The following is a 27868-nucleotide window of genomic DNA, read 5'->3' as shown; positions in this document are numbered from 1 at the left end:
CTTTAGTGACGTTTAACTGCTGCTGAAAAATGTTCTTTCTCTCCAGAGGTTTTGGGCCAAAAGCGCCCCTCTGTGAACTGCCCCCTGGTGGGTGGACTGTGTCTATGGGTGTTTGCTGCATTGTCATGGCAACCACTCTCGTAAATCAGCCTTCCCACATTTGAAAGTGACTGTGTGTGAGCGTAAGTCAACACCGCAGGGCCCAGAGAGACCTTCCACTTTCTCAACAGTAGTTGGGAGTCTTGGTCCGGAGAGGAATGTCAGCTGCTGGTTGGACGATAAATCGTTGTCTCTTGTTCTGTAGTGTAGCTTTTCCAACACAAGAGGGAGACAAACAACCATCAACCTCATCTTCTCTTTTAATTGTCCCATCTGAAGATCATAAATCCAGCAGCTACCTTTTCCTTATACCACCCACACACACACACAACTGAGTTTGCTTTGAAAATGAATTCCTTCTTTACAGTTTTAATAACGCTCTCTTATTCTGGTGAGAGTTCAGGCCCACTTCATTGCCAACTCCAGGATAGATCTGCCCCATGATGCCTTGGGAACTATCCACCTGTCATACCATCACCCCATCACCCCTAAGTCCATCAAGACCTGCTCGCCAGATGATACGTTAACATTCCTGTCTTTGCTGCGACTGACATCGCATGCTGTCACATGCACAGGGCTTCTTTTGGGAGGGGGGGGGGGGGGGGGGGGTGCTATCGCAGCAAGGCGGCTCCCCCGGTTTGAGAGGAGGGCGGGCGCGCCTGCAGGAATGCATTGACTTGTGTGGCTCTCACGCCAGAACTGTTATTATGAACCAGCTGTCGGTGCTCTTGTTTTTATCACTGCACGTTATCAGTACCGGGGAGAGTAGGGCGATTTTACAGCACTGCACTGTCCTATCAGCACCTCACTGATAGGAGGACCACTCTTTATTGAAGCCACACCATTGTATCATATATAAAGTGCTGTATTAACAGAGCACTTTCTCTTCAAAATTGAGATTTAAGTCAATAAATCCAATCAAGACTTCTATTGGCTGATTCCTGCATGGATTAAGAGCATGCACAATACGACTTTACAACCACTAAATAATCTGTGACCCTTTCTGCACAACAAAATAATAATCGTCCACAGCCTATATTGTGGAGTTGAGGGCTGCAGCTTCCACACACACAAGTCCTGACAAGCCACATCCCCGTGGAGGTATCTCCCAAAAATCCCTCTTCATTCCTCCCATGTCTGCACGGAATATTGATGCTCCCTTGGGGTGAGAGGGGGCGCAGCTATTTAGGTGCTGTGGGACAGCGAGGGAGGTGCTAGCTTTGAGAGCCCTAATGCATAACTTGTTTTGTCCACAGGCTGTTGTGCAGAAAGGACATTTTATTGCATGAAAGAGATGTCAATGTAACAAGCCTCTTTTTTTCTTCTCCCACTCGTGCACAACACTCAGGGATCAGTCCACACAAAGCCACAATAGCTGCTTTGTGTCTGCGATCCGTTTCTACAGTAGAAGACTTTTTAAATTTTATTTAATGTGAAGCAGTTGCTCGACAGAAGCAAACTATTCAGGGTTGGAAATTCATCATAGGAGAATTTCAAAGTTAGTCTTGCATGTTGTTCTCATTAGGGATCCATAAAGGCTTCTATTCTTCACTTACGAAAACAACCGCCTCGGTGCCAGTTTTCCCCGTAGTGGAGTCCTGCTGGTGGAAGAGCGCTCCTGCTCAAGCGCCGTGTCGAGAAATGGCCGGGGACGCTTGTTTCCATCGCTGCGGTCCCCTGTTCCCCTCCCGTCCGAATCGGGGAACAGGCTCTTCATTGAGGCCGTGGTTGCGTGGCAGCTCCGGGCTTCCAGCCTCCGCCCACACGGCGGGGACTGACAGCCTGAGCTTGTGGAGCTAGGTTGGGATCTACACGCTCCAGTGCATCGTTTCCGTACAGCGTGGTCCAAATTCGGGACTTGGAGACACACCCCCCCCCCCTCTTCTTTTGGACAAAGGAGTCTCATGGACACATTCTTAAGGAATTTTTAGGAACAGCATGGTTTTTCCTTGAAAAAAGCCTGGATCTTGTCACATTATTGTACACAATGACTAATTTTGAAGCACATTTGTGCTTTAATATTGTTTTGAAATTTGTCATAGTTTAATTCATTTTATTTTGTAGAGCCCAAAATCGCAAATTACAAATTTGCATCAGAGGGCTTTACAGTCTGTACACATACGACATCCTCTGTCCCGAAACCCACACATCGGCACAGGAAAAACTCCCCAAAAAACGGAAAAAACCCTTCCAAGAGGGAAAAGTTATAGTTTGGTCCAGATTTTCTTTCTTTAGATCTTGAAATTGGGCTCTGTGGCTGGAAAATATATGGTTTTGTTAAGTTGTTTGTTGCACCAAGAGCTTTGATAGTTAGAATCACCGTTATCGGCTAATCCTTTAAAATACCAAGTTTGCAAGGAAATTAATAATTGAAAATGTTGTTCGTATTAAACGTATTTTAGCTGCCTGTCAAATCCAGAGTGAAGTAAACTTGGAGACAGAAGAAGATCTCGTGTATAATCTGCTATAGTCAGTGCAGGGGCCTGTCTAGGCTGAGTGCTCAGTGGGGGTCTCTGGTAAGTGTGGTTTGCTGGGTGGGGTCGGGGTGTGCATTACGTGACAGGGCGTGGACCAGGGAGGGAGGAGCTCCCCTCCCCTCCCCTCCCCACCATCGCTGTTTGTTGAATAGCTGCTGACATCGTAGCCTGCGGCCATGCATTTTGCAACGACTGCTGGCAAAGAAAAGAAGAAAAACAAATTGCAGCATAGAATGTCAGAGACATGCACAGGAAGGGGGGAAAAAGGCAGTAAGAACTGAATCAGTGGTCTGAACACTCCCACTTAACTACAGGATTGTACACTGGGAAGCAGTGTCTCAGGCTAGAAGGAGAAGTCTCTGAAAGCAGGCGTCTCAGCGTCTCTCAGCCTGCTGATTTGTTGTGGCTCTCTGAGATAAGGCCGGCATGGCGATGGAGAGGAGATTCAGAAACTCTTCCTCTGACAGTGTGGGCAGCGACGGGGTCTTCATAGAGGAGTCACCCTATCAGGGGATGCTCAAAGCCATGGATCACAGGAAAGGTAGAGCCTGCCATCTTTACATTGTGTCTTTACATTGATCCCGGGGAAGCCTAGAGTTTCATCTTGTTTCATTTTGTTTTCTGGTTGAATCCATCAAACCAGGGGGAAATTCTTTGGTGTTTAATGAAGAGCTGGTGTAAATGTATTTGAATCTACGAAAGGTGGAATCTATGTTGGTCTACCCTGCGGTGGCAACGCCCCGTCATGTGTCACGCCGCTGCCTCTTTTTATTAGTTGACCGGTTTGAGATGAAATATCAACTTACCCGTCAAATTTGATGCAGCTCAGACAACCGGCTGCCTATTTAGAATGACAGAAGATTGTATTTATTTATTTGTTGTAGTTGGAGACGTAGAAGTCTCAGCATTGTCTTCCAATTCAGTTATTGGATGCATTAATCCAAAATGTTCATTTTTTTGCCAGAAACTTAGAGACCTGTAATAAAGAGATGGCTTTGTCTGCGTGTGACGCTCCACATTGCATCCACATTGGTTACTTTACTCTTAGAAGTCATTCATGTCCTCAGTAGCCGGAATAACTGCTGACAGGTCAGCAGATTGTTTTTTCACAGAACTTCTTTGAGGTTTATTTCCCTCCCGTGGTCAGCCTCTGCAACCGCCGCGGCGTCTCTGAGTCAGCGACATCGTGCCACCCTGACATGGGCGTTGGCACCGCGTCTCTTCCTCTGCTTTCTCCGTTCCCGCTTTGTCCGACCACATCAATCCGTCCAGATAATCTAATCAAGCGGTGACACCGACAAGATAACGTGAAACACAATGCTCTCACTGTTCCTTCAGCTGGTTTTGTTGTGTCATACCGGCCTCTGTGTTTGAACTCCTGTGGTAGCTGGTTAGGATGAGGGAAAACATTGCACGAGATGTTGCTGCTGGTATGCGTGAGCCCTGTTTGTGGTCATCACAGTGCAAAGTCAGAACCCAAACAGCACCAGTGCTGCGGGTTGAAACGTGTTCCTGTAGAAGTACTAATAGGAGGGATGTCGCCGCCTCACCTGGAATCATCGCTCTCTTCTTCTGATGGCATAAAAAGAGGTAGAACTGAGAATCGCCTTCTGTGTCACCGGAAGCAACTTGTTCACAGTGTTTTTATTATGTCATGAATTCCCTCCCTGGAAGCTCTTCACATATGTGGGACCATACCTGTGGTTCTGGATGTTTAAGCTCATTAGGTTTACTGCCAACCATCTTTTACAGCATTGGTTCCTAACGTGCTGGTCAGGACCCCTCTGTGATTTCACATTATAAAGCAATTTTCTTTTTTTGAACTTGGTCATATTTTAGCTCTATTTCCCTGACCCAGGTCTGTACTTCTCCTGGATTTACATTGGCAGTCAAAAGTTTGGACAGATTTTCTTCAATCAGAAAGTATGTCTAAACCTTTGACGGTGCTGTAGTCGAATGATTTTAAAATGTAACCCTTTGGGCAACTGCCTCAGGCTGATTGCAGCTATTATACGCAGCTTGTGATAATGTGGAACATTCAAGCTCCGCTCGCTCTGGACTGGTCATTAGTTTGGGAATCAACGCAAAATGTGAACCAAAACAAATTGGCCCTCGATAGCTAATCGCTCTACGTCCACTATCCAAATGCACCTGATAGATCTAGACGTTCACTTTTGAATGCACTCCATATCATTAAACATCCCATACAAATAGTGATGGATCTTTTACCTGAAGCTTGATGTCCCTGTAAGTCATTATCATACATGCTCACATCAATTATAACATCTGATAACATTCATGTCTTTCCACAGATGAACGGGACCGAGTTCAGAAAAAGACCTTCACCAAATGGGTCAACAAGCACCTGATGAAGGTAACGCCCGTCTCCAGCGATACCGTCTGTTATGCAAATGCACATTTGTTGAGAAGAATGTAAAGAAACTGATCACTTCACCTCGTAACTGAATGGCTTCATTCTGGTAAACAAAAGGACTTCCGCTGTCCTTAAATGGTTGCAATGATTAGTTTAAAGTTACTTTCATATGCCAGCTGCTTACAATCACTCAAAGAACACCCACGTGTTTGCTGAGGAGGTGATGGACTTCTGATCTAACCGAGTCTAAAGTCTAAAGATCCCTGAAGCAACAACCGATAAACTGGAAACGGCACAAAGCAAAGAGATTGTATTTCATAACAAGCAAAGCTTAACCCCAACTCTCCGTGAAAGGAAAAACATTATGCAAATGGTCCCTGTCCTTTGTGTTAACTGCATGCATGTGAGGGAGTGAGTCATCACAGTAGGACCCGCAGCATCACGGACCCAGGGCTCTGCAGGGGAACAGGAATTCCTCAGCTGAGCTCTGGGTGAGGAGGGGGGAGGGCAGGGTTGGGTGGGGTGAGGGGGGGGGTTGCCTAATATCTCTGCAGCCATGATAATGCAAGGCAAGGGTTCTGGTCCATGACCCTCAAAAAAAGGAAGCCCTTGCCCTGTGTAACGGCTGAGCCCCTGATCGATGTAGAAAGGTGCGGCATAAAGGGCTGGGGCTTAAATATCTATCATTTTACATACCAATGAATTAGTACAGTTGACAGAAAACATACTTTACTGCAATTAAAAGATGGCTCCGCCAATTTGATTTCCTGCGATAGGCTAAAATATCAAGAAGTGAATCCACTGAAACATCAAAACTTGAATCAGTCAAATTCCAATCCATATTTTATTCAGGCAGGCTAGTTAAACAGACACGTTCGGGTGGAGGAACTGAGGTGTGTTAAACCGGGAGGAATGTCGGCTCTTCTCTCTGTATTCGACGGAGCGAGTCGGCGGTCTGGCCGCCCACGAGGCATTTTTGGCCTAAACAACAAGGCCCGGGAAGCTGCATTTAGGTCCAACAGCTGTTTCCAATCTCAGATCTCTTCTCTTCAGAACACAGAGAAGGGAAACCGGACGTAGCTCTGTGTTTTATTTAACCTGCACGCATCCTACATCCAAGCAGACACAAAACAGATTAACATTCATAACACTGAAAGAAAATAGAAAAAGAACGTAATAGAAAGTTTTGGATGGAACCGGTCAAACCTGTCCTTGTGTGTCAAACATAACCCGCGTCTGCCTGTCTGTCCTCCGTCCGTCTGCTGTTTTTATACCTTCTCTCATCCGGCTGTTTCTTCTTCCCACCCTTCATCCTGTCCTCCCATCCTTTCCCATCAGCACTGGCGGGCAGAGGTAGGTGCTGTCAGTGAGCAGAGTGCTGAGTGGACATTCATTTCTGCCTGCATGTCTGTGTCAACGCCCCCCCTCTCACTCCCGTACGTTACCTGAGCTCTTTAGCGTCTAACCCCAGACCTTTTTCTCAGCTTCATTTTAACCCTGCTCTGTTTTCTTGCTTCTATTAGAGCCTTTTCTGCAGTGCAACTGGTCCTTAAAGTGGCAACTTAAAGAAATACGTTATAAACAAAGTGTATGTGGTAAGAAGGGCAGCGCATAAAGTGTATCAATAAACTGCCATCAATACTTACGTTTATACTGGTACGAGTCCTGTTATCTTTCGGTTATGAGGTAATATTTTAATGATCAACCATATTGCTCTGATTAGAGGGAGAAAGCACCACCGCACCCAAGAGGATGATGGGAAATTAGCCATCAAGTGAACAAAGAGGTTCCAAACAAACCCCAGGAATTAGTTCCAGGTTTTGAAAAAACATATTTACCCCAAAACCATTTGAAACTGAACTTTAGGGTTCAACTCTATCAACCTCACGATCCTCAGTCTGCAGCTTTTCTATGCAAGAGTACTGTGAAAATATTATGCAAAAATTCCTTTTAAAGCCTCCAAAAGTGGATGCAGTTGCCACTGCAGAAAGCGGACAGTTGTTGTTGTGCATCGTCGTTTCCTATAAAGGAATCCTTCTGAAGTGGGGTTGCATGACGAACTCATTCACAGTAACGGGGGGGTGAACACGCCCCGTTACTGTGAATGAGTTCGTCATGCAACCCCACTATGTATATATAAATATATACATATAATGAAAACCTCAGACAATCCCACTTCAAAAACTCTGAACATTCCCTTTAAGTTGCTTTCTTAATTTTTATGTGACATTTATGGATCAAATCACAGGTGTCTGACTCGTCGAATCCCTTTCCACTATTTGTGTTGACTGGTCATATTGTTTGAATCGTGTGTGAACGCTGTGGCTCACCACTGCTGCTGAGAGTATCTGAGACTAGAATATTCCACCACCAACGTTTCCCTCCCGTCTTCTCTCCTCAGACGCAGAGACACATCACTGACCTGTACGAGGACCTCAGAGATGGACACAACCTCATCTCCCTGCTGGAGGTGCTCTCTGGAGAGACACTGGTGAGCTTTGGTGACCTTTAACCCTTTAGCTGCCAGGACATCTGCTTCTGCCTTACCCCCCCCCCCCCCCCCTCCCCCGTCCTGTCCAAACCTGTCTTTGCGTTACTGACTTATTTTGCTGTGTATTCGTTCTGCTGTCCAGTCAGCTGTAACATGAACCGCTTTCTATGTTTTTGAGTTAGTGTTATTGAGCTGGGTTTCTTATCTCCACGCTCGCATGTGTTGACATCTGTGGAGTTTTTTGGACATTTCAGAACATGCTGAGGTTATGCGCACTCTTTTTTTATTTTTTACTTATGGCAGAGCACACCTTCTGGTACCCAAAGACACTAATTTTCATTCTTTGCTTCCATTTTGTAACCTTTCTGCACTGACTTGTTTGACCCCCGGTTTATTTTCCTTTCTCTAATCCCTGCTGACCTTTGCCCTGACCTCTTCCCCTACGCCCCCCCCCGCCTTCCTCTCTTGCGATGCTCTTGCTGCGGTAGCCGAGGGAACGCGACGTTGTGAGGAACGTGCGGTTGGTGAGTGGCGCCTGGACTGCGGGCGTCGGGCGCGGCATGCGACACCACCCCAGGTGGCTGCTGGGATGTGCATGATGACAGTCACACTCCCTGTCTTGTTCCCCGTCTGTGTCCACAGCCTCCATTTGATCAGGGAGCGAGCCGCAGTCAGGGGTCTTTTGAGGGGATTGGAAGTGCTAGTAGAGGTTTTAGTGGAATAGTTTCTACAGTTTTCTTTCAAATTCAACGTACATCCTAATCCTTTCTGTGATTTGTCGTCTTAGTCATGAGATTGTTACCACAATATTTACTCCACCCGTATCACCAGGATAGGATGATACATAAATAAAATTTCAGTGATCTGTTATTATTTCCTGTTCCTTAGTTATTTTAACCTCTTAAACATACAGACTGGCATGCTTTTTTGAAATTTCAAAGTATTAGGTTCACTGCATTGAAAGCAAAGGAAGACAATTCCATCACCTGCGAGCTGATATGTTGTCTAATTCTGCAACAAAGCTTCTTCCCGGCTGTAGACGTGCAGCAGCAATGCATGTCCGGCCTGCGCTGCAGGGTCACTCTGTCCTGTGCAGGTTTGGGACAGTTTAAGACTGCATCCGAAACAAAAGGAGTTTCAGAACTAAAGGCTCAGGTTGGAAAGGTTGATGCAGGTCTTGTAGAAGTGCGAAGGGCGGTCGGAAATTACTCGGATCATGTATCATTCATCAACATGCTGGCTGGTTTGTTGAAATAATCAACAAATAATCAGATCAAACGCTTTGATCACTATCATGCAGAATTTGAATTGCACTTCAAATTTGCTGCATTTTCATTTTAAGTTTGTACCTTGACTCTGATGATTTTGTTATCCAGTAGAGTAGATCTTCTGTTTTAAGCACAAAAGGTGTTGCTGCCACTTTTTCCTCAGTCATGGGGCCATTGTGTTTGTTGGTCATTCTTTGTTGGTCACTTTAACGCGTCTTCTTGTCTCTTGCAGCCGCGGGAGAAAGGCAGAATGCGCTTCCACAAGCTGCAGAATGTACAGATCGCCCTGGACTTTCTCAAACGCAGACAAGTCAGTGGACCGTGGCAAATTTACTACGCACTTTTGCATAAAACGAGCATTTGAATGTTTCCGTTTTTCTCTCGGTTCAGTTCAGTTCCTTGTTTTCAACTTTCCACGTTAACCTGAAAACTGCACATTTTCAGGTCAAACTGGTCAACATCAGGAATGACGACATTGCAGATGGAAACCCCAAGCTGACCCTGGGGCTCATATGGACCATCATCCTTCACTTCCAGGTACGTGGGACACTTTTAATGTTGCTAATAATTCGCTTTACATGATGGCGCGGTCTGGTTATTGTCATTTAATTAATAGTGGTTCAGTACAGCTGGGGAAATAATCCACAAATGCATTAGGATCTATTTCTCTTCATCTCTTTTAAACTGACAGTGTTGCAGGTGTGAAATGGAAGGAGGGTTCCTGAAGAACACTTTCCCAATCAGCACCAGTTCTCAATAATCTGGGCAGAATTTGACCATAGGAACCGAGCTAATGCATCCATCAAAATATACTGTGACGTTTCAGTACAAATACAAAAAATCGTTAAGCCCTAATTTACTGTCTTTGCAACAGTGATGTGAAACTAGGAGATTTAAGAGCAGAGTCAGTTATTTAAATTGCATTTTGCATGTATTCAAAGTAAACCGACTCACACTTCCTAAACTGTTTATCTTTTAAACGGCAAATGAAATGCTCGAGGGGAAATTCTTACACAGCAGTACCATGCGTTCCATAGTTTTTTCATTACTTTGTGATTCATTGTGCGTCCGTGGCTCAGTAAGGCAATCCGTTCCCTCTGGCGGGGTTCAATTATCAGCCTCGACTTTTCCTGGTGTTGACACAGCAGTTACAGTACGGTGGGGTCCAGCAGCCGATCCTTCCCAAATGGGCTTCATTGAACATTTGGCAGCACTTAGGCCCTCATACACGACCACCTCCGCTCCTCCTGTCCTTGAGCGGCGCCAGTCCAAACACACACAAAAGCCTTTTCATTCATTATTAAAGACGGATGTTCACGGCAATTTCAGAGCCTTCTGTTTTACGGTTAAATCATTACATTTTTCATTCCAACAGTATCAAATGGCTCATACCACTTATAGCAGCAAAAGCTGCAATAAAAAACAACCCATTGTAATTAGGCAGATGTGTTCCTGATTGAGAAGAGGCGTGCTTAGATATTCCTGTAGCAGATGGTTTGGTAGATTTCTGGGGGGTCAGTGGGAATGCATGGAGATGGATTTTATGGTTATGTCGGGATGTGGGATCCTCTTCCCTCCGTGTGACTCACTGATTTCCATGAGAAAGACTTTCAGGGCAGAACTCCAAAGCTGCTGTGGAAACGACGGTTGTAAAAGCTACATTTTCCCCGCCAGCAAACTGAATATGAGCAAACAAGTAAAAATTTAGCGGCACACTCCTCACGAAGCTATAATTTCTTGAAAAACAAACCCATTACCTCTTTGTTTTAAAACACGCAAGTCATCACAAACAATGGTGTATTTCTCCTGAGCTCCCAAGGTGCACATGCTTCTTTAGGAATCCACCAGCGTGAATAATGCGAGGGCGGAGGTCTTGTTCCAGCCTCTGAGTCACTGTGTGCCCACGTCCACACCGCAGCGCCAGGGCTTCCCTTCTGAAGGGAAAAACACAGAAGGAAGAGAAGCCTTATTTTTTCCCTTCTCCACCCTTTCCTGCTAAAGAAAGTGAAATAGCTGGTTCTGCTGTGACTCATCATCATACCCCAAAACACTACAAATAGTATACTGTGGTTGTCAAACCTCATTTGTTCCAGTAAGAGACTCATCAGCACTAGAAAATGTAACCTCCACTTCCCACATAGTGTGCAGAGGACCAACTCCAGATTTACCGGCTTTGAGCTCTTTAAGTGGGTTAAAAAAATCCTTAAGTGGACAATATTTGAGTCAGACATGTTCTGCATCAAGACAACTCAAGTGTCAGACATACAGAGTTCACTTTGAAATGTTTCCCTGTGGTCGGTGTGACTTTTTGCAACTTATGTCTGGTTTTGTAGAGAAACTAGGCCCCTCTGGTTCGTCCAGCTCACCAACACAAACACCAAGAACGTTTAATAAGTACCGCTTCTACAGCTGATGATAGAGCAACTACTGGATGATGGATTCATGCAAATAGAGCCAGCTGGTCGACCTCTCCAAAATTGAAATAGTAAAATTCATGTCAACTCCCTCAGGGTCATCACGGGACATCTGGATTAATGAAACATGTGGTTTATTTGAAGTCTTAGAAAAGGGATTTCTTTTTGGTCTACAGTACAATCCATTTACAGCTGCCACAGTATTTATTGAGAATTTATATTCGTCAGTGACTCTGTTTCAGTGATTTTGTTTCTTTTACTCCAAAACAGTGAGCTGAATGTTTGTTTTGTCCTACAAGCAAAAGTGCTAGTTGTTATTTGAAGTTTCAAACATTACTCATTTCAAATCTGGAAGAAATCAGCGGGCAATTTGGAAAAAAATGTTTTCCAGACCCTTCTACCAACATTTCAATCTCCTGCCATATGGAATCTCGTTGAAAAGTCTACAACAAGATGAAATAAAGTATTTTGAAATGACCTTTTGATAAAAATAACCGTATTGGAGGTGAAATCCGTCCTCGGAGGTGTGCCCGCTCTGACTATCCGCACCGTCTCCTCCGTCAGATCTCCGACATTCAGGTGAACGGCCAGTCGGACGACATGACCGCCAAGGAGAAGCTGCTGCTCTGGTCCCAGAGGATGGTGGAGGGGTACCAGGGCCTGCGCTGCGACAACTTCACCACCGGCTGGAGGGACGGCAAGCTCTTCAACGCCATCATACACAAACACAGGTGAGAAATGACAAGAAAGACAAATCTTGGAATTTAACAGCCAGGCAATTCTTTTTCGCAAATAGGAGCTAGAAATGTGTAAATACGAGTCACACAAAAGTGTCTAAAACAAGAATTCCATGGCGACTTGTTGCCCTGAAGCCCTTTTTTTAAACCATGCAGAAATATTCTGTGATTAGAAAAGCTTGCCTGGACTTGATATCTTGTAATACCGTGGGACATAAGATTTCCTGTTGGTTCAAAAAAAAAATCTTCTCCCTGACCTTTTCTCATAATTCACTGAGGCAGGAATGCCGAAATCCCTTTTACATCAGCGCACACCTGACTTGTCGGGACAAACTGTCGCTCGACGATTGTAAATCCAACGTTGAGGCGAATACCACGGCTCATTCTGCAGATGCATTTCATTGGTTGATTAGGCGCCTGACCTGGAATCTATCCGGTAACCTCAATAATTTGCCATTTACCATCATAATTAAAGTACCAGCCAAATTCAGGAAGCAACGTGAAGTTTTCGAATCGATTGATTCAATAACGCAGCTGCTGCCCACTTTAGTAACGAAAGTTAACGTTACCGGAACCCTTTCAAGCCTTCAGCGGGCGGCTGTTTTCTACTTGAACCATGTGTTTTGGGTGGAGCTCCACTTTGTGCTTCCACAGACAAACAAACCCTGCAGGGGAACTTGAACACGTGGCGCAAAAAATAACACCCTGAGTTGGCACTTTTTGTGTTAAAAAAGGGAGCGTTTTCTTTTCCTGATGTGGGTGTATCGTACCCATTTGAGAAAAAGTTGCCCTGGAGCGATGCTCTCTGCAGCTATGCTGGGCAGGTTGTAGCAAAACGCAGCTACGCCACCTGCTCTGCCATAGATTATTTCTTGATGGACGAAGAGCAGGACGTGCAGAGATTTAACGACTGCGTCGAGGAGTCGGCGGTCTGACTGAAGACTCACAACCTGAAGAGGATTGGATATCGTTAGGATTTTATTTTTTTACTGCGTGAAAGCTCACTCATTTGGAAGGGCCGCAAAACGTGACCGCTGCTACGATGATGAAACTAAAGAGGAAGTTTCACTCGAAGAGGCGCCTGAACAGTGCCTCCAGCAGCACGGTGGGCTCCGTCAGTGACCTGGAGGGCCGGGTGGTCATGCTGTGTGAGGACGTCCCCACCGAGAACTCTTTCGACTCGGGCCGAGGCTCCACCAGCCCCGGGGCTCGCTCCAGACAAGTCTCCCAGAGCGAGGAGCTGGACTCCGGGTCGGACCTGAGCAGGGACAGACTGTCCTACAGGCAGGCCTGCTACGTGGAGCAAGAACCGGACCAGGAAGATTACTACGTCCAGATAGTCGTGCAAGCCAACGCGTAATACTCTTTTAGTTGAAGCTTAAATGTGCAGAAGTTCGTCCACAATCTGTGTCCTGAAGGTTATCTCTTTCTCTGCCATTTGTAAATGCACTTTTATCTTTTACGCTTTGAGCTTGCGGCTACATGTCATTAGACTGCGATTGTCGTCCAGGCAATGTTCACTCATGTGACTGTCGTCTTTGTGCCTAAAATGAGGGGGAATATTGAGCATTTCCATAGGCGTTGTGTGTGCACCATGCACGATCAAACCTCCCTAAAGCAACATAAAATAGGTAATCTAGTAACATAGAATTGTGGCTGACAAGTGAGTAAACTAAAGAGAAATGTTGATATGTGATTATTGAATATCTTTCTCTCCATATTCAACCGTCAAACATCATTCAATTTTATTAAGTCTTGATCAACAGGAATAACAGCGTTAACAACAATTTGCACTCAATTGTGTCCGTGGCTGCTTTTGCTTTCTGCAGACCCGCTCTGATTGACATGAGTCAAGTGTACCGACAGAGCAACCAGGAGAACCTGGAGCAGGCCTTCAGCGTGGCAGAAAGAGAGCTGGGCGTCACCCGCCTGCTGGACCCTGAGGGTGAGAATCCTGAAAGCCGTACTCGGGGAATATCTGAGCCTGTTTAAGTTTGTTGTCTTCAGCCTTTCTTGCTTTCAAATCCATAAAAAATTTTTTTTTAACCTCTACCCACAGATGTGGATGTTCCCCATCCAGACGAGAAATCCATCATCACATATGTCTCCTCTATGTATGACGCCATGCCGAGGGTACCAGACGTCCAGGACGGTGTCAGAGCCAACGTCAGTCCCCTCCTCCTCATCATCCCTCAGAGCACTAGGAAGATGTTTTGTAGCATAGACAATAATTACTATTTTAAACACTAGAGCAGTGAAAAAGCCAAGAGAAAATGTATTAATCACACAATCACAATAGTTTGCTTCATGGTAGCAGCATAAAAAAAACATTAATTTCAATTTATTGCTTGTAAAACTGCGTGACTCCCACAATCTGAACGTTGAGATATGTTGTGGAAAATTTCCGTTATTTGCACAAATAATTTGCCATTAGTAAAAAAGGACGACAAGTGAGTGTAAGTTATTGCCACCACATCATCACCAACATTTAGTTTACATCAAGGAAGAAATGGCCCAAAAAATGAATACTGACTGAAATGGCTTGTGTTAAAATGTTAACTTGAACCTGTCTCTGTGTCTGTGCTTCAGGAGCTTGAGCTTCGTTGGCAGGAGTATTATGAGCTGGTCACCATGCTGCTGCAGTGGATCAGACACCACATCCACGTCTTTGAGGAGCGGAAGTTCCCCACCAGCTACGAGGAGATTGAGGTCAGCGAATCCGGGCCTTAAGTCTTAAGGGAATGTTTTGAATGACTTAACAGCAGAATAAGCGATGTTGACGATACATTTAATAATCTCTTTTCTGATCTGCAGGTTCTTTGGCGTCAGTTTCTGAAGTTTAAAGAAACTGAGCTTCCTGCTAAAGAGGCAGACAAGAACCGTTCAAAACACATCTTCAAGTCTTTTGAGGTGAATTTCTAATTTGAATTAATAATTTAAGTTTAGCTTCAGTTTACTTCATCTGTTATAGAGCTGAACAAATATGTTTACACCAATAAGAAATGATCAGGAGATCACTTGAGCCCTGACCTGCTTCTTATTTTCAGGGTGCTGTTCAGGCAGGTCATGTCAAAGTGCCACCAGGTTACCATCCCTTTGACGTGGAGAAGGAATGGGGCCGTCTGCACATTGCCATACTGGAGCGAGAGCGTCTCCTCAGGACCGAGTTTGAGAGGTGAGTGGACCAAGATCTAAACCGCATCACGTGCTCCGTATCCAAAGCAAACTTTGCATTTGAAATAAAGCTCAGAAATGATTCACCCACTGGTTACTGTGTGACCATGACGATGACTCATTTCCTTATGATAAAGTCCACATTGGGAATAAAAAGGAACTGGGTTTAGTTTTGTGGGATGGAAAGTAAAAATCATCAGGGCAACACATGACAACTGTGTCTAAGCCAGGGCAACAATCTCTCACAAATAATATGGTCACATGATACTCATACGCTTGCCTTTAATCACAAGGCTACCAGAGAGTTGTTTTTACAATTGGTTGTTCCACGACTAGAGAGAGCTGTGGAGAGTTTTATAAAACTTTGACTTTAGTGGACACACAGGGTCCTAACATGGCGTTCATGCATCATGGATATGATTTTAAGTTTTTATTCCGCCAGAAAACTGAGTGAGTGCTTTTTTCTTTTGTCTAACTTCAATTTGTTAACAGAATTTTAATTAATGACATCAGAAGAGACGCTAGAAAGCACCGCGGAGGCCGTTAGTCTACCTCATTTAGTGCCTTTTCACTTTTGACCTCCCTCCTCTCCCTCTGCAGGCTGGAGCGACTTCAGCGGGTCGTCAGTAAGGTCCAGATGGAGTCGGGTGTGTGTGAGGAGCAGCTCAACCAGGTGGAGACTCTGCTGCAGACGGTAAGACCCAAACACCCCCTCCACCAGGAAGCATTGGCTCCTCCTGCAGCGCTGTAACTACGCTTGTCCCCGCGCTGCAGGACGTGAGGATGCTGAGCTCAGGGAGACCTGCTCAGCACACGGCAGAGATGGATGCAGATCTGGACAAAGCAGAAGGAATGATCCGCTTCCTCTTCAATGATGTTCAATTGCTTAAAGATGGACGCCACCTTCAGGCTGAACAGATGTATCGCAGGTGCAAAAATCTAACTTTAAACATTTAAGATGGCTACATTAAAAAGTATCTTCATTTAGAAATAATCTGCTCATTTCTCTTTTTAATTAACCAGGAATCTGCCTTTATACGCAAATGTGTGTTTTGCACTTTTTTTTTTGCACTAGTGTTTTTTGCACACTACTTTTTTGATACGCTTTTGGTTACAAGCCTTAAATAACGTCTGTGATAAAAGACACAAAACGGATTTTATTCTTTATATTAAATGTATGAATAAATATCATGTCTTTACTTTTGTATGACTTACGGTTGCTAACAAGTGGCTAAATTATACTACAAAAATGTTGGTCATAAAACATTTCGATTTTTGTAAACGAAACCAGTGTGACGAGTCATTCTGTGGTTGGCCTACAAAAAAACATCCTCCCTCGAATACTCGTAGTTGTTTATTTGATAAAACGTCACTGTAGAGAAAGTTGCAGAACTAGTAGTCAAATAAAATACACCAAATACCAACCTTAAAGTTGAGAAGCTTGACTTAGTGAGCATTTTGTATTTTTCTGGATGTAAAATGAAGCAATTATAAAATATTCTAGATGTTCTTTCTGTTGATCGACTAGTTACTGAATTCATTGCCATCGTGTATTCTCAGAGTGTACCGGCTCCACGAGAGGCTGGTGAACCTCCGCAGCGAGTACAACCTGCGCCTCAAGTCCGGTGTGACCACCACCCAGATCCCCATGACTCAGGTCCACACCGCCCAGGTCACCACCCTGCAGCAGGCCCCCATGAGGGTGCGGCCTGAGCTGGATGAGGTCACCATGCGTTACATCCAAGACTTGCTGGGCTGGGTGGAGGAAAACCAGCGGCGGGTGGATGACGGCGAGTGGGGCTCCGACCTGCCCACCATCGAGTCCCAGCTGGGCAGCCACCGTGGCCTGCACCAGTGTGTGGAGGAGTTCCGCTCCAAGATCGAGAGGGCAAAGGCGGATGAGGTACTGACTAGTGGGATGGAGTCAGGTTATTGGGTGTAGCACACATGGATGGTTGAAGACCTCTGAATCACCGCTAACATCTCAGATGAATCCGTGAAGTCAAATGAAATGTTATTCAACTCAAATCTTCAAGCTTGTGTTATTGATCATGATAACGGATTTTTAAGTCAAAATTTATTTTTGAGGATTTTGGTGTCTGAGCTGGTTTGCATAATCTACAGTAATTGTGCTATTGTGAACTTATAATACTTATAATATCCACTATCTTTCAAAGATGTGATCTCTCGTCGGAATATAATTCATTTTGTATTATTCTTCACCATTAAGGGTTTGCTGACCTGTTTTGCATGTTTCTTATTGCCTCTTCCTACTGCAGAGTCAGATCTCACCTGTCAGTAAAGCTGCCTATCGTGAGTATTTGGGAAAACTGGAGCTGCAGTACAGCAAGCTCATGGTAAGCAAAAAATACACAAAAACAGAACCTGTGTCTTTCAACTTAAGCACTTAGTAGGGACAAGGCTGTTACAACATTAACCTCGTGGAGGTTCAATAAAGTCCAAACAGCACACATATACATATATATATATATAATATAGGCTGTCACTTTTTAGTGATCCAACCCTCAAAGGAACAATCATGTGGTCACATGTTCACTTACAGAACGCCTCTAAGGCCCGTCTGCACTACCTGGACCAGCTCCACGCCTTCGTCATTGCAGCCACCAAAGAGCTGATGTGGCTCAACGACAAAGAGGAGGAGGAGGTCAACTGCGACTGGAGTGAACGAAACACCAACATGACAGCCAAGAAAGACAACTACTCGGTAGAGTGACGATGCGCTGCGCTGTTCTAACAAAGTGTACCGGCAGTGCTTTCCCATGACCATGAATGTGACGCAATTGTGTCGTTGGTTCCGATCAGGGTTTGATGAGAGATCTGGAGCACAGGGAGAAGAAGATGAACGATGTCCAGGCTACAGGAGACAAACTGCTGAGGGACGGTCACCCCGCCAAGAAGACTGTTGAGGTACGACGATTTAGGATGGAGAAGGAATCGCCACTACACACCATATCCAAATGTAGAAGTCTTAAATGAGTGATTACCCTCCTCATCAAACTGTTGTGCCCCACTCAGGCCTTCACTGCAGCTCTGCAGACTCAGTGGAGTTGGATCCTCCAGCTGTGCTGCTGTGTCGAAACCCACCTGAAGGAAAACACTGCCTACTACCAGGTAGGTTTGGTACCTTGCATCACTGGAGCCCGAGCCAAGGGATGCTTCACCTCTTGTCGTTTAGTAGAAAGAATGAAGTGAATTATCTTCAGGAACCGGGTCATCCTTTCTATGCAGACACCTCACTGCTGAGTCTTTTAAATGCATTTGTTCTGCACGCTGAGTGCCATGTTGTCACATTTTACTGGAGTTTTCTTTATCAACTGTCCCTGTGATGTTTATCTAGAAAGAGTCATTCATGCTGAATGGCTCACTTCCATCCGTACCCGTGTTGCCCGTTTGTTTGATGACTGTTTATTTAGGGTGAGTACTCAAAGCTGTGGCTAAACTTCTCTCACTTTCCACTTTCTTTCATGGGTAGTTTTTCTCTGACGTGAAGGAGGCTGAGGACAAAATCCAAAAGATGCAGGACGCAATGAAGAGGAAGTACACCTGCGACCGCTCCATCACCGTCACGCGGCTGGAGGATCTACTGCAGGATGCAGCTGTGGGTTTTTTTCAACATGTTGTTTACATACTAAACACATCACAACACGGTTCTGTCATCATGCTTTAGCTGTGGTTGCTTGTTGATGATAATGTGTCAAAAATACCATAAAACAGCAATGTATTATATCTTCACAGGATGAAAAGGAGCAAATGACTGAATTTAAAACTCACCTGGAAGGCCTGAAGCGAAGGGCCAAGACCATCGTCCAGCTGAAGCCACGTAACCCCGCGACTGCAATAAAGGGCAAACAGCCCGTGCAGGCTGTCTGCGACTTCAAGCAGATGGAGGTAGGCCTCTTAACGGCAGGGACTTATTGTTGTTAACTAATTCATTCTGTCCAATATTTTTGGATACACCCAGAAAGTATTAAATTATTTAATATTCTTAAATATGTTAAACAGTTTCTAAATTTGTAATGGAATATGAATGAGTTGTAAAGCAATATATATATTACAAGTATACTTTTATGATGGAAAGTAATTGGTGAACACCGATACATTTAAAGGAATATCAAGTAGCAAATTGAGTCATTTAGACGCGTCTTTTTTTTTTTTTACCTGCTTCCAGATCACAATCCACAGAGGAGACGAGTGCGCTCTGTTGAACAACTCGCAGCCTTTCAAGTGGAGGGTGCTGAATGACAAAGGCAGCGAGGCGTCTGTACCCTCCATCTGCTTCCTGGTTCCACCCACCAACAAGGACGCTGTGAACAGTGTTGCCGGGTGAGAGAAGAGTTGCTGTCTTGAGTTTACTTCAAAAAGAAATTTAAATGCACACGTGTGCCTTTAGGTGCTAATCTCCATTAACCCTCCTCAGACTGGACGGAAACCTCCAGAGGCTGCAGACAATGTGGCAGACGATGTTTGTGGACATGAAGAGCATGTTGTCCTGGCAGTACCTGATGAGAGACATCAACATCATCAAGACCTGGAACGTCACCATGGTAATAACACTGAGTGTACTGTTTCAGAGACAAACTGATACACAAACAGTTAGTTTATGGATATATGATCTATGAAGGACAATGACAATCAATGTAACTTGTTACTAAAGACAAGTGGGAAATATCTATTTTTGGTTGCTGTATTTATATCCACCATTATGTGGAAACAGGCAAGGGAGAAAATATAACTCTTGTGATCTATGCCGCCCTTGCAGTTTAAGACCCTGACGGTGGAGGAGTACCGTCTGGCTCTGAGGAACCTGGAGGTGCACTACCAGGACTTCTTGAGAGACAGCCAGGACTCCCAGATGTTTGCGGCGGAGGACCGCATGCAGGTCGAGTCCAACTACAACAGAGCCAACCAGCACTACAATACAATGGTCAGCTCTGCAGAGCAAGGTGTGTAATGTGGATATAATGATCCACTGTGGATTCTTCTATCATCCAAACATTCACTTTCATCGATTATGTGACACACTCATTTAGGTTTTCAGACCTGTGTTCAGTCATAGTCATTTGAGTGTTAGTTGACGGTTGGATTCACGTTGCAGGCTATGTGCCTCCCAGAGCAGGTAAGGCGCTTCAGTTACAGTGTGCAGTAGTAGCTTCTGTATGGCTCAACAGGAATGTGTGTTTGTGTGTGTGTCGAGGGCTGTTGTGTCGTTATGTTTCATTCCATTCACTCAAACCAGCGTCTTGTTCCTCCCTGGAATCCCTCCTAACTTCATCCATTGTTGCATTCTTGTCTATGCATGTGTTTAACAGCAGCTGAGTTTCAATCTTTAGCACAGAATGATTAAATCTATTAACTGATCACTTAACCAGTGTGATGAATTATCAACATGGAACCAATCAAGCATGAAGAAGTAGATGTATTTTGCACAATGTGACATAAATACTTTTGTATAACATGACAGTAATCCTTATAAATCCCCAGTCGTTTAAGATGTTTTTTTGTAACTACACAAAATCACACTTGAATTAACAGGATTATTTTATCGAGAGTTTTTGTTCCACATGAACTTATATTAATGCCTCTTTGTTTCCCCAAACCAAAACAGGAGAGCAAGACGAGTCGATGTGTCACACGTACCTGACGAAGATCAAAGACCTTCGTCTGAAGCTGGAGGGTTGCGAGAGTCGAACAATGACCCGTCTCCGCCAGCCTGTGGACCGAGAGCCGCTCAAAGCCTGCGCCTTGAAGACTACAGAACAAATGGTACAAATAAACACCGGTGTAAAAGAACTGAGATGTGCAAATTCAACACAAGCTCAGGAAGGAAAGAGAATAATTTACCAGTGTAAGCTCAGAAGGGCTTCATAAACATAATCATATTGTTTAAAACTCAGGCATCCTGTTACATGTCCTGTTAACTATGCGGTTTTACTACCAAAATAATGTTAACATATTTATATTATAGGCTATGATATTAGGTCTCTAAACTGCCTCCCTTTTTTCCAATGACAGAGAGTCCAGTCTGAGTTGGAGGGCTTAAAGAAAGACTTGAACTCCATCAGTGAGAAGACTGAGGAGGTCCTGGCGTCTCCTCAGGAGACCAGCTCCGCCCCGATACTGCGCTCCGAACTGGACCTCACGCTGAGGAAGATGGACCACGTCTACGGACTCTCCTCCGTCTACCTGGACAAGTGAGGCTTTTGTTTCTCTGAGCGCTTATCATCGAATCTCCAGCAGTTAGTGTGCTTTGTTTAAAGGTGGAAACTCCTTTCTTTATTTCAGACTGAAGACCATCGATGTCGTCATCAGAAACACTAAAGACGCGGAGGACACACTGAAGAGTTATGAGACTCGTCTGCGCGATGTTAGCAAAGTACCAGCCGAGGAGAAGGAGGTGGAGGACCAGCGCAGTCAGCTGAAGGTCTCTCCTCTTTTCTGGTTCCATGCCGTGATTGAAACCGCGTCATGATTGTTCCCCAGCTGGAATGCACTTCTTTCGCGTTAAAGCTAATGGGTCTGTTATTTTCATCCGACAGGCGATGCATGCTAAAGCGGAAGGCGATCAGGTTATTTTCGACCGCCTGCAGGGCGAGTTGAAGAAGGCGACCGTCGTCAACGACAAGATGACGAGGATCCACAGCGAGCGGGACGCCGAGCTGGAGCATTACCGCCAGCTGGTCAACAGCCTGCTGGACCGCTGGCAGGTCCTGTTTGCTCAGATGGACCTGAGGAGGCGCGAGCTCGACCTCCTCGGGCGCCACATGAACTCCTACAAGGAAAGCTACGAGTGGCTCATCCACTGGCTCGGACAGGCGAGGCAGAGGCAGGAGAAAATTCAAGCTGTGCCCATCGGTGACAGCAAGGCCCTCAAGGAGCAACTGGCAGAGGAGAAGGTATTGTAAAAGATAGGAATGCGTTGTGTTATGCCCTCCGGTGGTCATAGTTAGTGATTTTAATTACTCACTGGCTGTTTACAGGGATATTAGAAGTGGTAGATGTGGCTTTGGGTTGAAAAACAATTATGAAATGCGTTTTCAATAAAACGCATAGTAAAACGAATAGTATTTTCTTTTATATTTACAGAAACTCCTGGAAGAGGTTGAGAAAAACAAAGACAAGGTTGAAAATTGCCAGAAAAATGCAAAGGCTTACATTGATTCAGTCAAGGTATGCTACTACTTTAAACGCTACAACTACATATTATTTCTGGCTTTGTTTAAGAATCTTTTCTTTTGTTTTTAGGATTACGAGTTCCAGATTTTGACCTACAAAGCCCTCCAGGATCCAACAGCATCTCCTATAAAGAAACCCAAAATAGAGTGTGCATCTGATGATATCATTCAAGAGGTAAGTTTATCAAATATCACCCGAGTGCAAAGATGCGTTTACATCTAGTTGGTTACCATGGTTGAGTATGAATCTTTATGCGATCTGTAAAGGAATTGTTTTGATGTTTTGAAGCAGAGTTGTTCCAAATGTATTGTTCAAATTATGACGCATATTATCCTGGAAACTAAATATATAATACAAAGGGTGCAGGAAATTTCTAAATAAGTACATTCCTGTTTCTTCAGTACGTCACTCTGAGAACCCGCTACAGTGAGCTGATGACTCTCACCAGCCAGTACATTAAGTTCATGACAGAGACGCAGCGCCGCCTGGAGGATGACGAGGTAATTCATTCATTTTCTGTTAAAAACCTAAAGTCCCACTAACGTAAACAGTTCCGCCCTACTCCTGTTAACCAATTTGATGCATGGGAAAGAATATCAAAATTCCGACGAAAATGTTGGCACTCAACACGTGGAATGACTGGAAAGCGTTCAGTGGCGAAGCAAACGGTTTCATCCTGGTGCTTCAGCACATCACATCCCCACTACAGTTTACGTCTCTCATTCCCCTTCAAATCCTGTCACATAGTGGATACAAGGACTCTACCTTTGCTGTGGCCAATTGCCCTGAGCTCACTTGCATTTTGCAACTGCTTGATTTAGTACTTTCTTCTTTATTTCCTCTTGAAATCACACACACCTGTGATTTGAAGGCTTTAGTTTGGCTGCCTGCGTTCAGATATATGCTACTCTACCTTTTACTTTTCCCTTCTTTTCTAACTTTCTATTGTTTTTGATCCTTTTAACCTGCTCGCCAGTTGCTTTGTCACGACGAATATTAATCTCACCGTAAGAGATGAATTAACCCCAAAGCATCAGGTATTTAAAAAAGTAATCAAAGAAAAACGGAGAATCTCACACTTCATGTCATTTGTCTGTCAGATCGTTGTCTGTACCAAAGGGAAGGTTCAGGATGTTTCTGAGACTTTTCGTTATTGAGTTAAGAATCAGGTTTTAACTGTTAATGAAATTCACTAGATGGCATGTTTTCTACCATCATAATTGTCATAAAAGAACAACCCCTTTTAAAGGTCTTATTGGTATTTTTTTGAATGTTGTTAAGCGGTACAACAACAACTCAAAATTAACTCTTGAAAAGTAGAGAAACAGTCAAAAGTAAATAATTTTACATTTTTCAATGTATGACCAAGAAGGAATCTTAAACCAGAGATTAAGATTTTTTTGTCTCCATTTTTACTACTCATAGATACTAATTAGATTATATGATTAGAGATCAATATGACAGGTTTCAAAAGTGTTGGACCTTCCTTTTTAGAATGTCAATCACTTGTACAGTTACACAATGCATCACTTTGGAATAGAAGTCATCATTTGATGTTGACAGTTGACATGAACTCATGCTGTGTTTGCTGCATCATTCTGCTGTTGTTCATAGTAAGGCTGGCTTCCTCTCTTCGGTATTTTGTTTTATACTTTTTTATGTTGCCTATTTATTATTTCTTGCCTATTTTCATCTCAATCAGTTGACACATTTAGGTAAAGCATGTAGAGATGCCTAACCCTGAATATCAAATGGTGATGCTACGTCCCTCTAGAAGCCCTGACATTAAATATTCCAAAGCCTTTACAAAACTTCTACTCATAACAAATACATAAACTGCTTTTGTAAAATGTGTCTGTGTCACAGATTATATTATAACCGATCAATGAAAATACCTTTACTGCATGAGAGCAAAGTGTAGTGACGTGCTGTGACCTTGTGAAGTGTCATTCTGTGTGCCACACATTAAATTGACAGTATCTTTTGTAAATAATTACCTGTAACATATTCTCATGTACTTACACTTTCATTACCTACATGTTTTATTTTGTAGTTAACACCTCTAACATTGGCTCTATTCCCTTTTGCTCCCTCTTTGCTTCTACTAATTCAGAAAGCTTCAGAGAAACTGAAAGAAGAGGAGAGGAAGAGGATGGCAGACATTCAGGCCGAGTTAGACAAACAGAAACAGCTGGCGGAGGCTCACGCTAAATCAGTAGCCAAAGCGGAACAAGAAGCTCTGGAGCTGAAGCTCAAGATGAAAGAAGACGCCAGCAAGAGGCAAGATGTCGCCGTGGATGCTGAGAAGCAGAAGCAAAACATTCAGCATGAGCTGCATCATCTGAAGAGTCTGTCTGAGCAGGAGATCAAGTCCAAGAGTCAGCAGCTGGAGGAGGCGCTAGTCAGTCGCACCAAAATCGAGGAGGAGATCCACATAATCAGACTGCAGTTAGAGACGACAATAAGACAAAAGGGCACAGCCGAGGCCGAGCTACAGCAGCTCAGAGACAAGGCCGCCGATGCCGAGAGGCTCAGGAAAGCTGCTCAGGAAGACGCGGAGAGGCTTCGCAAGCAAGTCACCGAAGAGACTCAGAAGAAGAAGAATGCCGAAGAGGAGCTGAAACGGAAATCTGAGGCCGAAAAAGAGGCTGCGAAGCAAAAGCAGCAAGCAATGGATGACCTGCGGAAATTCAAAATGCAAGCAGAGGAGGCCGAGAGGCGCATGAAACAGGCCGAGGAGGAGAAGCTGAGGCAGATCAAGGTAGTAGAAGAAGTGGCACAAAAGAGTGCCGCCACACAGCTGCAAACCCATTCCATGTCGTTCAGTGAGAAGACAACTAAACTGGAAGCGTCCCTTAAGAAGGAGCAGGGCACGGTTCTCCAGTTGCAGGAGGAAGCGGAACAACTCAAGAAGCAACAAGAGGAGGCTAATAGAGCCAGGGAGCAGGCAGAGAAAGAGCTTGAAACATGGAGGCAAAAAGCCAACGAGGCTCTCCGCTTGAGGCTACGAGCTGAAGAGGAAGCTCAAAAGAAGAGTCTGGCTCAAGAGGATGCAGAGAGGCAGAAAGTAGAGGCCGAGCGGGACGCCAAGAAAAGGGCTAAAGCTGAAGATGCTGCTCTGAAACAGAAGGAGAACGCAGAGAACGAGTTGGAAAAGCAGAAGACGTTTGCAGAACAGGTAGCCTTGCAAAAACTGTCTGCTGAGCAGGAATGCATACGACTAAAAGCCGACTTCGACCACGCTGAACAGCAGCGGGGCCTGTTGGATAACGAGCTCAAGCGTCTGAAAAACGAGGTGAGTGCCGCCGAAAACCAGAGGAAGCAACTGGAAGACGAGCTGGCCAAAGTCCGTAGTGAAATGGACGCTCTTCTGCAGATGAAGATTCAGGCGGAAAAGCAGACGATGTCGAACACGGAGAAGAGCAAGCAGCTGCTGGAGTCTGAGGCGATGAAAATGAAACAGCTTGCCGACGAAGCCGCCAGGCTGAGGTCCGTCGCTGAAGAGGCAAAGAAGCAGAGGCAGACGGCCGAGGACGAGGCAGCGCGGCAGAGAGCTGAGGCAGAGAAAATACTGAAAGAGAAACTAGCTGCCATCAACGAGGCCACTCGTCTGAAGACCGAAGCCGAGATCGCTCTGAAAGCCAAAGAAGCAGAAAACGACAGACTGAAAAGAAAAGCCGAGGATGAAGGTTACCAGAGGAAGCTGCTGGAGGATCAAGCTGCTCTGCATAAACGAGACATACAGGAGAAAATCACTCACCTGAAGAGCTCATCTGACTCTGAGTTGGAGAGACAAAAATCAATCGTGGAAGACACTCTGAGACAGAAGAAGGTGGTTGAAGAGGAAATTCACATAATCAAGATCAACTTTGAGAAAGCTTCTAAAGGCAAGTCGGATTTAGAGGTGGAATTAAAGAAGCTGAAGGCTATTGCAGAGGAAACCCAGAAGAGCAAGCTCAAAGCCGAGGCAGAGGCCGAGAAACTTAAAAAGCTTGCTGCTGAGGAAGAGAAGAAAAGGAAAGAATCTGAGGAGAAGGTGAAGAGGATCACCGCAGCAGAAGAAGAGGCCGCTCGGCAGTGCAAAGCCGCTCAGGAGGAAGTCGAGCGTCTCAAACTGAAGGCTGCTGAAACCAATAAACAGAAAGACGAGGCTGAGAAAGAGGCAGAGAAGCAGGTCATACTGGCCAAAGAGGCGGCACAGAAATGCAGTTCAGCAGAGCAGAAAGCCCAAGATGTCCTCAGCAAGAACAAAGAAGACAACCTCGCTCAGGAGAAGCTGAGAGCTGAGTTTGAAAATGCAAAGAAGCTCGCAGAGGCAGCTAAAAAGGCCAAAGAAAAAGCCGAGAAAGAGGCTGCCCTCCTCCGACAGAAAGCTGCCGAAGCTGAAAAGCAGAAGAAATCTGCAGAGGATGAAGCCGCAAAACAAGGCAAAGCTCAGAAAGACGCGGAGAGACTGCGGAAAGAAGCAGAGGAAGAGGCCGCCAAGCGAGCGGCCGCTGAGGCGGCGGCGCTAAAGCAGAAGCAGCAGGCTGACGAGGAGATGGCCAAGCACAAGAAACAAGCAGAACAGGCTCTCAAGCAGAAGTCCCAGGTGGAGAAGGAGCTCACAAAGGTCAAACTGCGGCTGGACGAGACCGATAAGCAGAAGGCTGTGTTGGATGAGGAGCTTCAGCGAGTTAAAGGTGAAGTAAACGATGCCGTCAAGCAAAAGGCGCAGGTGGAGGACGAACTGTCCAGACTTAAGATCCAGATGGATGAGCTCCTCAAACTTAAGCTGAAGATTGAGGGAGAAAACCAGCGCCTCATGCAGAAAGACAAGGATAAAACACAGAAAGTGCTCGCGGAGGAAGCGGGCAAAATGAAGAGCCTAGCAGAGGACGCCGCCAGGCTTACTGCGGAAGCGGAGGAAGCAGCCAGACAAAGACAGACCGCCGAGTCAGACTTGGCCGAACAGAGGGCACTTGCAGAGAAAATGCTGAAGGAGAAGATGCAGGCCATCCAAGAGGCTACCAAACTGAAAGCCAAGGCAGAGGAGCTCCAGAAACAGAAGAACCAGGCGCAGGAAAAGGCAAAAAAACTACTGGAGGACAAAGAGCAGATCCAGCAGCGCCTCGATAAGGAGACAGGAGATTTCCAAAAATCATTAGAAGCTGAGCGAAAGAGGCAGCTTGAAATTTCGGCGGAGGCGGAGAAACTGAAATTGAAGGTGAAAGAGCTCAGTGATGCTCAGTCAAAAGCCGAAAAGGAGGTCAAGAAATTCAAAGAACAAGCAGATGAGGCAAAAGCGCGTCTCCAGGAGACGGAAAAACAAACTACAGAGACTGTGGTGCAGAAGTTGGAGACACAGAGGCTGCAAAGCACCAGAGACGCTGCTGAATTGAAGGAAGCTCTTGTTGGCATCGAAAATGAGAAGCAAAAATTGAAAGAAGAGGCAGAGGAACTTCAGAAAAAATCTAAAGAGGTAATTTGACATGAATTAACACTACAAGTCAATTCACAACCTCCCATTTAACATGGTCCTGTTAACTAACTATTTATGTAGCATTTCATGCAAATTGCAGTCTTGAAGTAACAATCAGCAATTTTTATGAATGCCATTCACAACACTGCAGTTTAAATTGTCAGCAGCATTGAAGGACT

The 27868-nt window shown here is 44.9% G+C and overlaps 1 protein-coding gene across 24 annotated transcripts in view; it reads left to right on the top strand.

Moving 5' to 3' along the window:
• Positions 1 to 27868, top strand: part of pleca (plectin a) — an 80275-nt gene that overhangs the window by 44418 nt on the left and 7989 nt on the right. For 8 of the 24 annotated variants that reach the window (XM_040188219.2, XM_078080816.1, XM_078080823.1 and 5 more), the window contains 32 exons: positions 4889 to 4950; positions 6289 to 6303; positions 7352 to 7441; positions 8942 to 9019; positions 9154 to 9246; positions 11688 to 11854; positions 13690 to 13805; positions 13920 to 14026; positions 14450 to 14569; positions 14675 to 14770; positions 14908 to 15035; positions 15635 to 15728; positions 15809 to 15963; positions 16595 to 16937; positions 17314 to 17391; positions 17598 to 17759; positions 17858 to 17962; positions 18071 to 18166; positions 18528 to 18653; positions 18791 to 18943; positions 19224 to 19378; positions 19473 to 19599; positions 19815 to 19998; positions 20151 to 20171; positions 20661 to 20818; positions 21068 to 21246; positions 21338 to 21476; positions 21592 to 21948; positions 22139 to 22222; positions 22298 to 22402; positions 22630 to 22728; positions 24342 to 27689. In XM_040188219.2, the coding sequence (XP_040044153.2) occupies positions 4889 to 4950; positions 6289 to 6303; positions 7352 to 7441; positions 8942 to 9019; positions 9154 to 9246; positions 11688 to 11854; positions 13690 to 13805; positions 13920 to 14026; positions 14450 to 14569; positions 14675 to 14770; positions 14908 to 15035; positions 15635 to 15728; positions 15809 to 15963; positions 16595 to 16937; positions 17314 to 17391; positions 17598 to 17759; positions 17858 to 17962; positions 18071 to 18166; positions 18528 to 18653; positions 18791 to 18943; positions 19224 to 19378; positions 19473 to 19599; positions 19815 to 19998; positions 20151 to 20171; positions 20661 to 20818; positions 21068 to 21246; positions 21338 to 21476; positions 21592 to 21948; positions 22139 to 22222; positions 22298 to 22402; positions 22630 to 22728; positions 24342 to 27689 (7340 nt within the window). Of the gene's footprint in view, positions 1 to 2711; positions 3118 to 4888; positions 4951 to 6288; positions 6304 to 7351; positions 7442 to 8941; positions 9020 to 9153; positions 9247 to 11687; positions 11855 to 12881; positions 13217 to 13689; positions 13806 to 13919; positions 14027 to 14449; positions 14570 to 14674; positions 14771 to 14907; positions 15036 to 15634; positions 15729 to 15808; positions 15964 to 16594; positions 16938 to 17313; positions 17392 to 17597; positions 17760 to 17857; positions 17963 to 18070; positions 18167 to 18527; positions 18654 to 18790; positions 18944 to 19223; positions 19379 to 19472; positions 19600 to 19814; positions 19999 to 20150; positions 20172 to 20660; positions 20819 to 21067; positions 21247 to 21337; positions 21477 to 21591; positions 21949 to 22138; positions 22223 to 22297; positions 22403 to 22629; positions 22729 to 24341; positions 27690 to 27868 lie in introns of those variants that run through there. The other 16 variants (XM_040188220.2, XM_078080817.1, XM_078080826.1 and 13 more) reach the window with 7 other exon arrangements.

The sequence above is a fragment of the Gasterosteus aculeatus genome, chromosome 10 (genome assembly GCF_964276395.1).
Source record: "Gasterosteus aculeatus chromosome 10, fGasAcu3.hap1.1, whole genome shotgun sequence".
NCBI classification, from domain to species: domain Eukaryota; kingdom Metazoa; phylum Chordata; class Actinopteri; order Perciformes; family Gasterosteidae; genus Gasterosteus; species Gasterosteus aculeatus.
This window is presented reverse-complemented; position numbering and strand designations above follow the sequence as displayed.